Below are 17,122 nucleotides of genomic sequence, written 5' to 3'. Positions count from 1 at the left end.
TCACAATTTTTGTATTGTTATTATTAATTGCATCTCATTTACGCACTTTGTGCCTTGTTGTTTTTCAAAACAACGTTACTATTCTTCTTCTTCTTTTACGCTTAAGTTGGTTGTTGTACAAAATGAAATTATTCTGCATACGAGATGGCGCTAGAGCTTGTGTGGCGGATTCGCCAATCATACATGTTCATTATTTTTAATTTTTTAATTTTGCATTTAAATGAAACACCCTACACTTGAACAGCTGTTTCCAAGTTATTTCATTTCCAATGCGTTCCACTATTCTCAATAACATTGATATTCGCTCGTCATACACAAACAACAAAGGAAATCAGTCGATTATCAAGAAGATAATTAAAAAAAAAGTAAATAATACACGAAAATTGTTAAAATTTTTCAGTACAGAAACGAAATTTAACAAAATCGGAAGTCCGAACGGTAACGAAAAATAAAATTTAATAAATTTTGTGAATTTGTCTAATTAGATGAAATTTTCTTTTGCCTATAGCAGCGCAAAAGAAAATTTTCACCAAGCAGTAACCACTTGCTGGAGTTAATTGAAATGAAAAATCACGGCAGCGGAGTAGTGAATCGGGCACGTATCAACTCAAAAAGCCGTGCAACTCAAAATGACGTAGAACGACAAAGTGCCAGCAGTGGCGAAAATTCGCGCTGCGAAAGTGACGAGGAATACGTGAACAGTAGAAGTGCGACGGCGGGCGCTGCGCAGCCAAGGTCATCAGCAACTGCATTTGCCTCGCAAACGCCAACAACTGCTTCGATTGGCAGTGGCAGTGGCAGTGGCAATGCAGGAATCATGGTATCACCACATAACACGAATATAACCAATTCCGGAGACACCAGTGAATTCGTAGAGATGCCCGCATCATCGACATGTGTCGAAGGCGTCACTCCAATGTCCGTCTACAACGAAGAACGTATGCGACGCAAGCTGCAATTCTATTTCATGAATCCAATAGAGAAGTGGAAGGCGCGCGGAAAGTTTCCATATAAATTCGTGGTGCAGGTACGTGTGTCATCCAAATTTGTATATAATAATTTTCCCCAATTACGTGACGTGACGTGACGTGACTTTGAAAAAATTAAATTTAACGATTTTTTGTTTTTGTTGGATAATTGCAATGCGCAGATTTAAAATGAGATAACATGGAAAAAGTGTGTTGTGTAAATTGCACCAAAAATATTTTATATAATATATTTTATTTCCTATCATTGATTCGTAAAAAAATTAATTTTTAAATATTTATTTATTTAATAAATATTAATTTATTTTTATTAATTAAAACAATTAATAATTTTCAAAAGTTTAGTGGCATTCATGGCGGCTTCAGTAATGAAGAAGTTGGGCCAGGCCATTGAACGTTGATTTACGATCTCCGATTAATTTATTTTTCCAATTGACTTTTATCATTTATTTTCATAAAATTAAATTTAAAATATTAAAAACATAATCTCGAAATAATTATAAAAATCCATTTAGTAATTTAAACGACTTTCGTCTTCTCACTTTGAAGACGTGAGTAATACAGTCAAAAATCTTTAATTCGAACTTCTACAGTCGAATTTTCTATAACTCGAACTAAAAAGACTGCAACAGGGTTTTAGAGAGCAAATTACATACAATTCTTCTTCCATAACTCGAACTTCTATAACTCGAATAAAAATATTGTCACATGTCAATAAGAATCTGGGAAAGTGCATTCTATAAGTCGAATTTTAGTTTTAAGTATGAATTCATAATTGGTGTTAGGGGAAGTACATTTTTGCCAATTGCTGGCAGCGTGGTTTAACGTAAATATAATAATTTTCAATGGTACTCTTAACGATTATATTGAGCTTGAAATGAAATTTATACATCAAGCTTTCCTACAGATGACGCTATTATTGATCATTATAGCTCTGAATTAGTGGATCCGATTCTAAGCGAAACGGAAAGTAATGATGAGGGTTCGGTGGATAAAATTGTTCAAAGCCCTCCAAAAATGAAGTAAAAGACATTTAAAATTCTGAATTTTTATTTACAAACGAATGATACTCTAACTGATGATCACTATAAGGTTTAGAATAAATTGGAATCTTTTTTTACTGAAAATAATAAAAAAAAAAATTACAATCCTAAACCCTAATTTCTGAATGTTTCACTGCACTATAACTTCTGTGCTCTAATTGATTTCAAATAAACAAATATCTTAAAATGTGATTCTAGTTTCTTTCAAAAATAAAAAGAAACAAAAAAAATTATCTAACTCGAAGTCTCCTTAAATCGAACCTTTTCTTTTTAAAATTGGACTTCGAGTTATGGAAGTTTGACTGTATTTTATATATTTTTAATACTTAATTCAATAAAATCGACATATATAAAGTTTTTACTGTACTCACATCAGAATGCTCCAACATTAGTTTAATTACATTATTTGCAAAAAATTTGGTTAAATATTTTTTAATTTAGTGATTATAAATGATGAGTAACAATCTTTTAACTACAGTATATATTGCAAATTTTTTTGGGAGGTGTGGATTTTCAAATTAAAAATATTTCAGCAAATGAGTTAAATACTTTTTGTTCGATAAATAATTTTATGACATTAATAACTAAAAATAAATTGGCTCAATTTGGCTTCACGGAATCATCTTAGAAATGTGAACTTAAGCTCAAATTTTATACCTTTTTTTCTTACCCATGACTGTATGTGGTGAACACATACAGAATCCAGAGTTTTTTAACCTATATTTCACTGTGCGTCAATTAATTATCAGAAAGTTTCGCTGGTACGAATTGTAGTTATAAGTTTGAATATAGTTACCTCCTTGGAAGAAAGCGAGGTCTATCTAATACCACAGATGTTCTTTAGATGACAACATTCTGCTGCAAAAGCAACTCCACATCCAATAAAAGTAAATGTATACAGTCATTCCATCCATGTAAATATGGGTTTTATCGACAGCCACTCATTTTAATAAGCCAACCTATATTGATCACGATAGCCGAAGTGGCAGCTCCTGACCATGTGGTGTCAGATTTACACCTCCAGTCGGATACCGCATTCACTACCAGATATACTTCAAACAGTGTTGCATGGTGCTAAGTGGATTTAAGTCGCCTCTTACAACAGGTTGGATTCTTTTACCCCTATTCCGAAGCACAATGTGCGCATATACGAATGGTTGCTTCCATTTTCTGGAATTGTTGCTGACTTATACGCATAAGACAAAGACAATAATACGATCAAGACGAAAGCTTACGAAATGATTAAGCTAGGAATAAATTTTACGCTTAGAGTCATAATGGATCCGCTCCGCTTGTGAAGCGGAATGTGTGGCGGAAAGAAAGTTCAGGCAAGTGCGAGGAATGACGATGGTGCCTCTGCAGCCAAAGAAAGAAAACTACACTGCTTTGTGGCTTTATAAACTATCAATAACGGTTGGTTTCCTAATAAAAACTTGGAGAGTATTATCTACCAGGAGAAATTCAACAACCAAACTAAGGTGAATGGAGAGAATCGGGCCACGAACGTTAATGTCATGGCTCTTTCAGTGCGTTACTTGTATAAGAATATACCGTTGGGACAAGTCTTATTTTTATACCAGAGGGTGTGCTATTGAAGTTGCATATAGTCCCATCAAAAATTTTCTTCATAATAAATGAAGTACAGCTCAACCATGTCTGTAGCTGATAAAACATTTTTAGGTCTTCTTCACTCCAAAAATCACAATGTTTGTTATGAATGTTTATGGAGTTGAAGAATAACCGCAACTAAAATTGATCTATAATGTAAACCCTTTCCTTTTGACCTTGTATGCTCAAACTTTTAATAAATATTAGCATAATTTTGGTGTTATACCAAGGTTACTTTAATGGTGAAGATTTTGTCAAGGTTTTCATATAGAATTTGCTCTACATTTTCGATGTCTTCTACGCAAGCATCAGTGTTGGAAAAATCCAGCTTATGTAAAAGATATCTCAGGTTGCAGTGAATTGTTTAGTGTTTTTTTTATCAATAAAGTTATTATAAAAAAAGTGTGCCACAAGTCTTATGATATGGACCCATGTCAACTATTTTACAAAAGGTACTTTTGTTTTATCTAAATCAGTGTTTTAACATTCTAATGTTTTCAAATACATTTTAAATACTACATGTGTTAATTTTTATTAATGATTATATCTGGTATCATTACTTTCATTCTCATAGTCGTCATTGTCAAAAAGTCCGAAATTCACGTGTTCAATTTTAATTCAATTAAAAACTTTAATTTTTCTCATGTTTTTTTTTTTTGATTCTGTAAATTAGTGCATTGCCGTGAATGTCACTAACGCTTTTAAATTCGTGAATAATTCAATTTACGTCAATTAATCGTAGTAAAGATATCGCGCGTATATCTAAGTCCACTGTGGGCATTACTTGTACTCAGTGTAGTTTTTTGAGATAGGTTGTATGCTTGAACACCTTTGGTTATTACTAATTTTTACAACTTGAGGTATTACTTGCCAATATTTTGTGCTGATAATATTTATGTCCCCAGGTTTCTCATAAAAGAAACCTTTTTATCGTATCAATGTTCCAGACAAACAATTTTGTTTAAAGGGGAAATACAAACTATATTATTAATGAAATTCTGAGAAAATCAATTGTATAATATTTATTATTATTTTTACCACTCAATTGCGCTGTTTAAAAGCTTTCAAGAACTCGAATTTTTTTATTTATGAGTCTTAGATATTTTTAATTAAAACTTGTTTTAAGGCCTTCAGTTAACAAAGTTTCAATATTTAAATATATTTATTTAAAAAAAGTAGAATTATAAACAAAATAGTATTTCTTATCGTTTTCGAAAAATAATATATTCACACTCTTCGAATGAAATAGCTAATTATACAATTTTCCTATATTCATCTAGACATTCTGTCTACAGAAGATAACAATAACTTGAACTCATAATATAATAGATAATTTAATCAAGCTTAAGCGATGATCGTTATTTAAATGTACATCTCGAAATGAAATGTGTAGTACTAATATGTGTTAAAAATATTTAGTCAGCACAGAGTATTCAACTTAAGTAACTTAAATCTACACAAAACAAACTCAATAAATATTTAATACTCTATAAGGGACAAATCAATATGCAATATAGTTAACATTTATTGTTATTCATTCGACATTTAAACGTATATCAAACTAAATAATATCCAACCCAAAATACATAAATAGTTAAACATTAGGAAAAACAACCTAAAAGAGGATCTCCACCCGCTTGGCATTCGGTAGAACGCGTCGATCCATCTAGGTTTATTCTTCATTAAGTGTCTATTCGACACAATGGTTTCCATCTTCAAAATAGAAGGTATATCTCTTCAAAACTCTTAGACTCCTAACAGTTAGAATAAAAAACAAAATTATATAGCACAAAATATCTACAGCTCAAGATATAAGTGAAGTAATCTTCAGTGAATCAGTCTGCCATTGGCATGTGGGTATCAACGTGATCTTATGGTATAAATAATTTAAATTTTTGACAGCTTGTGAAGTAAGAATCTTTTTGACATCAAAATTTTTAACATTTATTTTATTATCTTTCTTGCATGTCTTAACAGCTGTGAACATCTATTATTGTACGTTTTACCAGGTTCCAAATAATTTCTTAGTTTTGTTTCCAATTGCATATGTTGTTACTCCATTGTTAATTAAAAAAAATATTAAGTTCAAATTTGTAACAAATGACTCTGCTTATTTACGTTGTGGAGAAAATATAGAACACTCTTCATTTGCACTTTAATAATTTTAAACTCAGGCCGTATGCATTCGACATTCGCAAAGTAAAAATATAGAGATTTTATCTCTCTTCGTTCCGTTCAAACAGGAATTATAGCGACCGCATCTCCACAGATTGCTTGACAATTATTCGAGATAATTGTGAAGGACTATTTTATTCTCTCTCTCTCCCCTCTCTTTTCTCTCTCTTCCTTTTCTCTCTCTTCCTTTTCTCTTTCTTCTTTCTCTTTCCCTTCTCTCTATTTTCATTTTCTTTTAACTTTGTCTTTTTTCTCTCTTTTCTTTATCTCTTCCTCTCTTTTTTCTCTCTCTTCTCTTTCTTTTCTTCCTCTTTTTTCTTCTCTTCCTTTTCTCTCTCTTTTCTTCCTCTTTTTTCTTCTCTTCCTTTTCTCTCTCTTCTCTTTCTCTCTTCTCTCTCTCCTCTCTCGCTCCCCTCTTTCTGTACCAACCGTTTACTCTCCCTCTCTAAAATTTAACCGACGCATCTTAATATGTGTCTTTTGTTCTTTTTGTGTTGTGCTCTACCTGTTATTTTTCTAGTGTCATCTTAGACGTCCGTTATTTTTCTGGTGTTATCTTAGACGTCATGCTACATATATCCTCGTTTTTTTCAAATTATTCATGCTATCATTTTATCTCCCTTGATAATTTTATAGAGCATAGAATGTTAATATTGTACAATGAGTTATGTGTGTTCATCGGCAAAGACTTCCTAGATTAAAATTAGTTTTACTGTAATTATTTGTCAAATCTAATAATAAAAATTAATTGGTCTTGATATGTTCAGATTCCCTATTGTAATGGCCGTAGCTTAAGTTTACATATTAAATAAGGTACTATTTAATTAAAAAAAGTTGATTCTTAAAGCTTAAGGCAGCACTAACTCTTAAGTAACGATTGTAAAATTGTCTGTTTTATACACTTTGGCATAATGTGTATGTAAATACTATATATATATTCGTAATTTTCGTTGTAAATTCGTAACTGTTTCTAATTTCGAATATATTAAACTGTAAATACTTAATATAAGGTTTCCTGCATTTTAACGAATGTTGTCGTTTTCGGTACTTAAAATAAATGAACAAATGCACTAAAAAAGTGTGGGAATAGCGTTTATATTACATAAGACAAGAAAACAAACTAATTCACACTGTTTGCTAAATATACTCAATTCTGAATAATTTATTTTTTATGTTTTTTAAAATTGCAGTAAAATTCTATTGTTTTTAAACAATGTAATCTTTTTAACGAATTTTCATACTTTTGAAGTAGTGCGCTTAAAAATGATTTAATTGCATTAAGAGATTTGCTTATATAGAAAACAATTTATATAAAATTTATTAATATGTATGTAATTATAAATTAACTAATACTGTTAAAAAAATGTACTCATATCTCCATCAACACATGTAAATACATGATAGGCATATATATGATAGAAAGTGACTTTTTCATTTTTTTATTTAAATATAAAACTATTGTTTAAAATAGTTTTATACCCAAGCTTATATAGATTTGGCAAATCGGATGCAAGTATTATTAAGTTACTTTATACTAAAATTATATATAAATGATTTATAGGTTTGATAAACCTATGAAGCAGGATCGAATCCTTCTTATTAACTAAGAAAGCCGTTTTGATTTTAAATTATAATATGTTATAGTGTGTAATTGATAAAAGCAAGTATCTGGTCAATGCTAATGCTAAAAATATCGCCGAGTATGTTAAAAAATGAGGCGCCCAAAAACTTTAATCTGGTTCTAGACAAGCCTTTTCTTCGTGCGCTAGTAGGCATGTACTACAGGAGATACTACAAGGCAGGCCGAGCTTTAGTCGGTGCTGTTCTATAGTCCAGTGCCCGTTAAAATATATATTAACTTAGATACTTTCGATTTGAATCTGTGTATCAAGTTGAAGGTTCTACAATTGGAGTAAAGTGGCCAAGTACCTCTTGATGTTGCTGTTGAGGAAATATGAGCTCACTTTCTATTTGCCTATCTCAAAAAATAATTATAAGTCAGGTTTCGGCTATGGCTAGCAGGACCAGGGCTAAATGATTTATACTGTATACTGTATGAAAATTTTCAATTTTATATTCTGATGCTGTGGAAACCTAATATGTGTAATATATGCGTTTTATACGAATATATATAGTTTATAGATTAGAGAGAAATAATACTCATTTTATTATTTCCGAGCAATTCCAAAGAGTTATTATTTTTTTATGTGACCCTTTCTACTTGAAATATTCGACGTTCGTATATGTATGTGTGTTTTTCCAAACAATTCTGGAATTTATTTCAAACCTATATTGAAAGGGGTTTAAATAACAATTTGGTTTATATAAGTAGAGTTATTCTGAAAGAGAAAAGATTTGTGTCGTAAGCTTTCTGGGAATTCTTTTGCTTGTTTGTATTCTTCTGCTGTTCTTAATATTCAAACTTTTCGTATTTATTGTGCCTAATTCAATTAATATTTTTCCACTGCGCTCTTATCAAGTGTAAATATACTTGTCTAATCAGTAATAGCAAGTAGTAAAAATAAGTCCACAACACAAGAACAAGCACAATTAGCATGAATACATCGTACTTAAACAAGGTATACGTATTATTTTTATCTTTATGAATCAGTTTAGACTAATTTTTAAGTACTTTGGTCTCGAATGATTTTAGTTTCCTGTCGTACTACCCCCCAACTTAATTCTATTGTTTGCTGTAGTCATAAATATATTATTCCATATTTATTCTAGATTAAAAATTTTAATATTTTATAAGTAACCCCAATAGCTTAGAAAATATTCAATTTTAAAAATAGTAAAACTCAGTTTCATTCAATAAAAATATTTGTTTTGTTTTAAAAATATTTGTTTTATTAATTTTAAGTTGTCATGGAATTTCTTTGTGTCATTGTTTTTGTAATCTTTTTCAGAATTATCAATATTCTATTTTATACAAACTATATCAAGTTACTAAGCAACATTGTACACCCATAGAAAAATTGCAGATACGTAGATGTTTTTATTATTGCATAAAAAAATTTAGGTTCAATTAGGTACAATGTGCGTGTCTTATATAGTACTTTCTTTAGAAAATAGTTGTCATATATTTAGATCTCAATATAATTTTATGAAGTATTTTGTTTTCCATAAAATTTAAGCAATGATACTTAAATATATATAATGTACTCAAATATTACGTATCGTTCCCTACTTCGGTTAGACAAGCAAACCTTATTTAGATATACTAAGTTATGCGATAAGTTCGCTATAAATATATCATACAGTTGTCAACACTAGGACGCCAAAACTTGGACTTAGATTTAATTACTTCATCTGTTATGAGATAATGTATAATTCTGACGCTGACACAGTCAAAATATGTCAGCATCTTTTTCTTTTAAATATGGTTTGAAGATTATCCTTAACATGAACCAAATCGAAACTCAAATTATTAGCAACAGCATTGACCCTTTTACAAAGGATCAGAAGAGTTAAAAAGTAAATAATAAAATGGGTTTTGCGTATCATTCCACTACAATATATGAGGCTCGGACTAATCACCATGACTCTGAATGGATATAATAAGCTGTATAAGTGGTATGCAACCAGCGCAGTAGTTAGCTGGTATCCTAAAATTAGTTAAAGAGATATTAGCCTAAGTTTTTTGACAGGGGATTAGTCGTAAACAGGTTACCCCGTGGAGATATAGTTCCGCTGAAGTTTTGAATCATGTTTGTTACCTGTATATGTAAAGATTAGTTGGTGAGTGGTGGGTTCAAAGACTATGTCAACCCGCATTCTTAGTGACTTCTAGAAGAGTTGCTTGTATTTACCTACTTTCAGAGACACTATGATGTACAAAAAACCATTCAGACTAGCTGGTCGTGATCCCTTCTCTTTTTTCAACCGGGCTACGGCTTACAGGGAGAAATCCGTTTTATAGAGAAAGAAATCATTTCCCACTAACCCAACGCTTCTGCACAGCTTAAAAACTATTGCTAAAATTAGTTAAAGAATATATGAATTGTTACTACAACTAATCCATATCGATTTTAATCAAATAAAAAGGATCATTATGCAGACCTTCCAGAAAACCATTAAAAACATTGAATCCATATAATTAAGAATCAATCGAATATTTGTACAAAATTTATACTAAAAAATTATAATTTTTGCCAAGTAATAATCAGTTTAATTATTTCCTTTCCATGAGAGTATTGTATCCTACAATCTAATATACTCTTCGGCTCTCTATTCTGATATCAAATCTTGTGTTTTACACCAACTTGATTGAAATAATAACGTCCATGTTTTTAAGGTTTCTTTAAACATATGATTCAAATAATATAAACAATGGAACGGTTCTTTTACGAAGGAAAGATAAACTACATTGTGGGATTATCTGCAATAAGAGTCTGATACAATCGGAATAGTAGTTTTCGAGTTTAATGTACAATTCTTCGCCTACCTTCAATTAATTAAAGTAGCTGATAAAAACATGGATGAAAAAATACTTGTGTATCTTACCATAATATTCAAGTTACTGTTGTATAAACTTGACACTTTATCATCGCATTCAAGTTACTGCTGTATAAGAATATACTCTATGGGAACCTGTATTCACGTAATGAATTAAGACTTGCATTGGTAGCAAGAATTATCCAAGTCCATGGTCCTATAAGTGACGAAAAAGCTTTATGGAAATGCTATAGCCACAAACTATGGGCGATCTACCTCGAATCGGAATTAGTTATAAAAAAAATATCAGTAGACTCCTGTGAACGGGTTATGTAGTTAGTATTAATGAGGAGAAGCCTGATCGAAAAATCTTTTGTGAGATATTTTTGTGATGCTGATCATGTCTGCACTAGTGCCAAAGTGAATAACATCGGCTAGCATTCAGAAGAGAATCCAATTATAATATAAGGAAATAATTAATCAATATTAATGAAACGTTAGTATCAAGCAGCAGCTTAGAGTCCAAAATAATGCATTTTAGAAAAATGCTTGTATAAATGACGGATTAAAAAAATTAATAGAAAAGATGTTTCAATTAATACATGAATTTTATGGAATCCTGTGGCTTTGAAAAATGTTAATCCGGAAACAGAATAAACATTTGTACAAGGTACTTCGATATATTTATAAGCTTAAACAATTGTAAAATAAACCCCAATTGATCTTGAAACAGGCCAAGATTGGACACCAGATATGGTGCCGATAATTATGAATTATTATCAAAAATGTCTCTGATCAGTTTTCTAATATTAGTCAGTGATAAATGATCGAGGATGTACAATCATATAAAATGTGATAAAAAATCCAATCTTCAACTACGCATGAAGGCATTATATGAGATAACCTAGTGACAAACTCATCTCTGTTATACTGAGAAGCGTCGTGTCTTTATAGTTATAAGGAATCGGTTCTTTACCCGAAGCCGACGTTTTTTGGTAAAATTGTTAGAGTACTGATAGAGAAGTACTATATATTAAGTAATAGAGAATATTATACTTAAGATAAAAATAAGCTCCTCCAAAAATTATATATTGATTACTTAAAAAATCTTACGAAAGAAATTCAGTTAAAGTGTTTTTCAAACTCTTGATTCTCCTATAAATAATTATTTAACTTTAATTCTTCAAATGACTATCACATTATTTATTAATAATTAAAATAAATAAATGTTATATTATTAACAAACATATTGTTATAAATTCTTGCTAACATGCAATACTTAAGCAAATAAAGAAAAGTAAATTTTATATAAAATTGGCTTTGTTTAAATTAATAATTTGTTATGCGATTATGTGATTCATGTGTGTACTCAAAACTTCAATTTAATATCGTTAAGCATTTTAGTCAATAATATTAATTGAAAAATTTATTTTAGTGGGTGAACTCATAAAAGGCAGATAAATTTTGTAATTTTTGTTGTCGGACATTTGACAACAGTCAGATACATTAACATTTCCAGTCTGATATGTTAAAGGCTTAACTAACATTAGTTTTAAGTCCGGAAATGTTTATTTTTTCATTACTTGTAACTCACATATTTGTTTGTTTTAACTAAATTTCATATTAAGTCATATTTTATATATTTAAACCTTGAGTAAGCAAAAACAAAAATTAATAATTATAATAAATTACAAATATTGACTGAAAATTTTGTTAGAAATAATTATGCTTTTGGTATGGCTTTCAAATAAATAATATAGCATTGGTTAGGTTAACTATTTTTTCAACATTTTAAATCAACTTCTCTTAATGATTAGTTAAAATAAAACGATTGTATATATATACATATTATTATTAGAAGGAAAACGACAATGTATGAGATATAATCCTGTAAAATCACGACTATTGATATACATAATATAATATGTTTATTCTCAAGATCACAGATGTTATTTAGGTCAATGAAAACCATGTTTTTGTAGGTGCTGATATAATTACCGAGTTTTTGCATATCACAAAATTTGTAGATGTTAGTGTCCTTTACTCAATACTTAATCTGAGTTTAGTTCTATTTAGACTGACAAGTCTCTCAATATTATTATTTAATTGAATCAGTTGTTTGAATAGCAGTAAGCTTTTGAAATTGGTCCAAATCTCTTACAAGCAGGTTTTATTCAGTATTTTTAAGTACAGGTGAAGTCTAACAGATATCCCGCAAAAAGGGGACTGGCTCCACGAAGAAAAGTAAAGTACCTTCTGGTCTCTGGTACTTTGTATTAATCTGCTTAGATATCATATTTTTGTAGCTTTAGAGCAACTTGGATTTGGTGGTCTAAGGTTATAGAAAATTTGTAGCTGTATATATAGTAGCGCAGGCGTTTTTTTTATCAACTTTTTAGGCGTTCTATAGTATAAGTTTCAATAGCATCCAATATTGTCTAAAAAACTATTGAAAAATTTCCCACTAGAGTCGTTGGGATGAATTTAGGTTGTAGACAGTCATAATTCATTTGCTCTCCAATTTTGATCTAATAGTAAACTAAACACAAGTATTGGGAACTATATAAAACCCATGTTGCATATTTCTTTCCAACTCTCTTTCCTTTGTAATAACAGCAAAATAATAATTGTCACTTAAAGAAACACATTATAGGTATGGTTCTTTGATAAGTTCGGTGGGTACATAAGACCTATTTGAATTAAATATTGGTTTGACTCAAACTATAAAGCATAATCAAGTAAAAAGCTTTTACAATTTTCTGTGTCACTACTAACAGAGACGGAGGGTCGTAATAATTAATCGTTAAGCTTATTAATGATAAACTCAACATATGAAATAGTCGACTCTTTAATACTGGGTTAACAGTCTTTATGGTGGGCACGATGACAGTCTTTAGTATAAAAAATCTACGATTCTTTTAAGCAACTCTTTAGCTTATATTTTAAAAGATACAAATGTTTCTGTTAGTATTTAGTACAGAGTAGCAATATCGCTTATAATCTAATAACCTCACTAGTATTAATTGGAACGATCCTATGCGTGACATTCAATATAAACCGGTTCAATTTATCTATCATTTGTAGGCATTTGTAGAGTTTTTGACTCTTAAAATGTAGCATGTTAATAATATTTATTATAATGGACCTTTGGGTCCTGCCGTAAAGGTGTTGTTAACCTATCCATCTAATGAATGAACCTTTCTTACATAATCAGTCATTTCTGCTAGTACCCAGTTTTCTTGCAGAGTAACTTTTCGAAAAATAAAAAATATATATTCAATATATATGATTACATACATTATTACATATATTATTATATATATTTTATTATTTATTATATATATTAAACTTTACTATATATAGTAATTACGCAACTAACTTAAATTAATGTTGAAGTGAACCCCTACACTTCACTAATGCATGCAATTAAACTCTTATCTTAGCATTTAAATATATATATTTTTACACAAGTTAAACACAGTAGAGTTTTTAAAGCAGGGCGTTTATTTATATATATTGTACTTTATATAGCACGTTTTTATAAACTCATATATCTTGTTTTTAATTATATATCATTAATTTCTTTTCTTCTTACTTTCAGGTTGTCAAAATAGTTTTAGTAACGATGCAATTATGTCTGTTCGCGCATTCTCGATATAATCACATAAATTACACATGGGACAATAGAATTGCATTCTCGCATCTTTTCCTCAGAGGTTGGGACTCCTCTCGAGAGGTGGACTCCTATCCACCATCCGTTGGTCCATTTGCTTTATATGAAAAACAGGATTTTTTCGCTACCATAGACTATGCAGTAGTTGGTTATTCTGCGGTTAATCGTTCCATTGGTCCTTACGATTATCCCACACCAAATAATGAAATGGCTTCAATGAAACTGTGCCTTTACAATTACCGTGAGGGAACTATTTTTGGCTTTAATGAATCGTACATATTCAATCCAGAGATTGAAATGCTTTGCGAATCGTTGCCACCAAATGTAACAACGATCGGCGTGGAGAATTATTTAAAACAACGTAATGTGGAAGTGAGCTTCTCTTCGCTTGTCAAAGCCACACTAGTTTTTGCTATTAAAACTGTGAATTTCAAAGCGTACGGTGGACCTTTATCTGCGCCTGATTGTTTTAAGTTTGATATAACTATTTTCTTTGACAATCGCGATCATGATGGACAAATGATGCTGTCCCTGGACGCAGATGCCACACGTTTACACTGTAAAGGCGATGTAGATTTTATTTCCGATGCTGAGTTCGACGCAATATTGCGAAGCATTTTGAATATTTTTGTGCTACTCGTTTGTTTATTATCCTTTGCACTTTGCGCACGAGCACTTTATCGTGCTTACCTATTACGTTGCCAGACCGTCAACTTTTTCCGCGTGCATTTTAATAAGGAATTAAGTTTTGATGGGCGCATAGAGTTTGTTAATTTCTGGTATGAAATATCAATCTTATTATTTATCATGTATTAACATTTATCTTACTTTCAGGTATATAATGATACTCTTCAATGATGTGCTGCTCATACTCGGTTCAGCGCTTAAAGAACAAATTGAAGCTAAATATGTCGTGGTGGATCAGTGGGATACTTGCTCATTATTTTTAGGCATTGGCAATTTGTTAGTTTGGTTTGGTGTGCTACGGTATTTGGGATTCTTTAAAACCTATAATGTAGTAATACTCACATTGAAAAAAGCAGCACCAAAAATTCTGCGCTTCCTATTAGCTGCTCTGCTAATATATGCTGGGTTTGCATTCTGTGGTTGGCTCATACTTGGACCATATCATATGAAGTTCCGTTCATTGGCAACAACTTCCGAATGTCTTTTCGCACTCATCAATGGTGATGATATGTTTGCTACATTTGCCACACTCTCCAGCAAATCAAGCTGGTTGTGGTGGTTCTGTCAGATTTACTTGTACTCATTTATATCCCTGTATATTTATGTGGTGCTATCATTGTTTATATCCGTCATAATGGACGCTTATGATACGATTAAAAGATATTATCGGGATGGTTTCCCGATTTCGGACTTAAAAGAATTTGTGGGTACATTATCTGAAGATGATCTCACATCCGGTGTATTTATGAATAATATGGATGATTTTGAGCAAAGCAGTTTTTCCGATGTAATGCGTAAAATGTGCTGTTGTGGCGGGTGTCGTGAGTCTACGCGGCCCAATAGTGGACCCACTGGTTATACCAGTTTGACGAGTATTATTAAATGAAAACGGTCACGAAATGTTAGAGATGATCAGGTTATTTTAAGTGCAGGTTAGTTGCATTTTTATTGCGTTGTTTTGTGTTAGTTCATTGTTTAGTTTTTGAATTTAGCGTTGTTGGTAAAACAATGTTTTTTGTATCTTTGTTATTTGTAAATTTCGTTATGTATTTAGTAAATTAACCGAATATGAAAAATTATAATTACCAAAGTATTTGTTTTTTTTTCGTAAAAGTTATTATAAATGAAAGCCAACTGCTTAAGACTAAAAGCAAGCATGCCTCAATATTTAATAAGAGACAATATACGACAATACGTAAAATTATATATAAATAAAAATTGATAGAACGTAATTAATATATTTAATTAAAATTAAAAAAATAATGATATGATATATATAATGATGCAATATTTCGTATTGCGACCATCTCTATTAAAAAAATTCTTCTTATATTACAACCTAAGGTTTTTAAAACAAAATCTGTTAGAAGTTTTCTACTCTCCCCAAGCTTTTAGTTCTTTGGCGTTATTTCCAATGAAAATAAATCGTAAAAAAATATATTTATATGTAGTAAAAAATAGTAACTTTTTGTGAAAAAAAAAATTGTAAATAGAATATTAATTTCATTTATATTGTATATTCCCACCTTCTAAGTTTTGTACCTCCCTTTGAAATGTTGAATATATAGATATCTCACAATTAAATACCAAACAACAGAATTTAATAATTAAATGACATCAATAAATAAATAAGTATTTATGTAAATAAAAAATAAATAAATTATAAAATGCATGTTTTGTGCAAATTTTTATATGTAATTAAGTACGTATGATATTATAAGGCATATAATGATGAAAATAAAATATTTTAAAAAGTGTGTAAAGTGAAGAACAATAATATTGTAACTGTTATACAAAAGATATTGAAAGATACTTCCATATTCAATTATAATCTATATAATAATATTAATATAAAAAGTATAAATAATGGCAAAATTTTAGATATACGCTTTGTTAAATATATTTTAAATAAAATAATAAAAATAATGATAATATATATTTTATGAATAAAAAAAATATTGTTTCGAACATCATTTGATAATGGCATTAGTATATTCAATATATATAATATATATTGTGTGTTTGTGTTAGTATTTTTCGAAAACAAAATAAGTCTTTGGATAAAGCTAATTTCACAACAAAAATAATACAATTTTTAAACTATATAGTTAAGTTTTTAATAAATTTACATCTGTGCCATATAATATATGAGATTATGAGAATAATGGTGGCGTAAACCAATAACTTGTACTTCCTAATTTTTAAAAACAAGCTATCATTTGATAATTAAAATTTTTATATTAGAAAATTTTAAAATAATACTTTGAAATTATGACAGTATTAATATTTTTTTACCTTTGTTGGTTCGTTCATAAACATATAATGCATCAATATTATATATAATATAAATAATCCTTATCATATGTTTGCATATTCAGTTGATATAATTATCCGTCCTGAGAAAGACGTAGAAAACAACTTCGAAACGGCGACATTTATATAGAAAATAATTATATAAAATAAATTTAAAATAACAAACTATAAAACAATTACTATATTTATTTAGAAGTTCA

At 29.9% G+C, this 17,122-nt stretch overlaps 1 protein-coding gene across 2 annotated transcripts; it reads left to right on the top strand.

The window, feature by feature from the left end:
- Positions 1-315: 315 nt before the first annotated feature.
- On the top strand, positions 316-16,483 carry LOC119667968 (mucolipin-3-like). Of its 2 annotated transcripts, none has more exons than XM_038077321.1 (4): positions 316-438; positions 512-1,027; positions 13,851-14,701; positions 14,757-16,483. In XM_038077321.1, exons 2-4 carry the CDS (start codon positions 563-565, stop codon positions 15,493-15,495), a joined length of 2,055 nt encoding a protein of 684 aa, XP_037933249.1. In that variant the 5' UTR covers positions 316-438; positions 512-562; the 3' UTR covers positions 15,496-16,483. The 2 variants fall into 2 exon arrangements, with proteins under 2 accessions (XP_037933249.1, XP_037933248.1); XM_038077320.1 differs by having other exon boundaries at positions 509-1,027.
- Positions 16,484-17,122: the final 639 nt, after the last annotated feature.

Source organism: Teleopsis dalmanni, chromosome 1 (genome assembly GCF_002237135.1).
Source record: "Teleopsis dalmanni isolate 2A chromosome 1, ASM223713v2, whole genome shotgun sequence".
Classification (NCBI taxonomy): domain Eukaryota; kingdom Metazoa; phylum Arthropoda; class Insecta; order Diptera; family Diopsidae; genus Teleopsis; species Teleopsis dalmanni.
The sequence above is the reverse complement of the archived record's forward strand: the minus strand, read 5'-3'. Positions and strand labels throughout refer to the sequence as shown.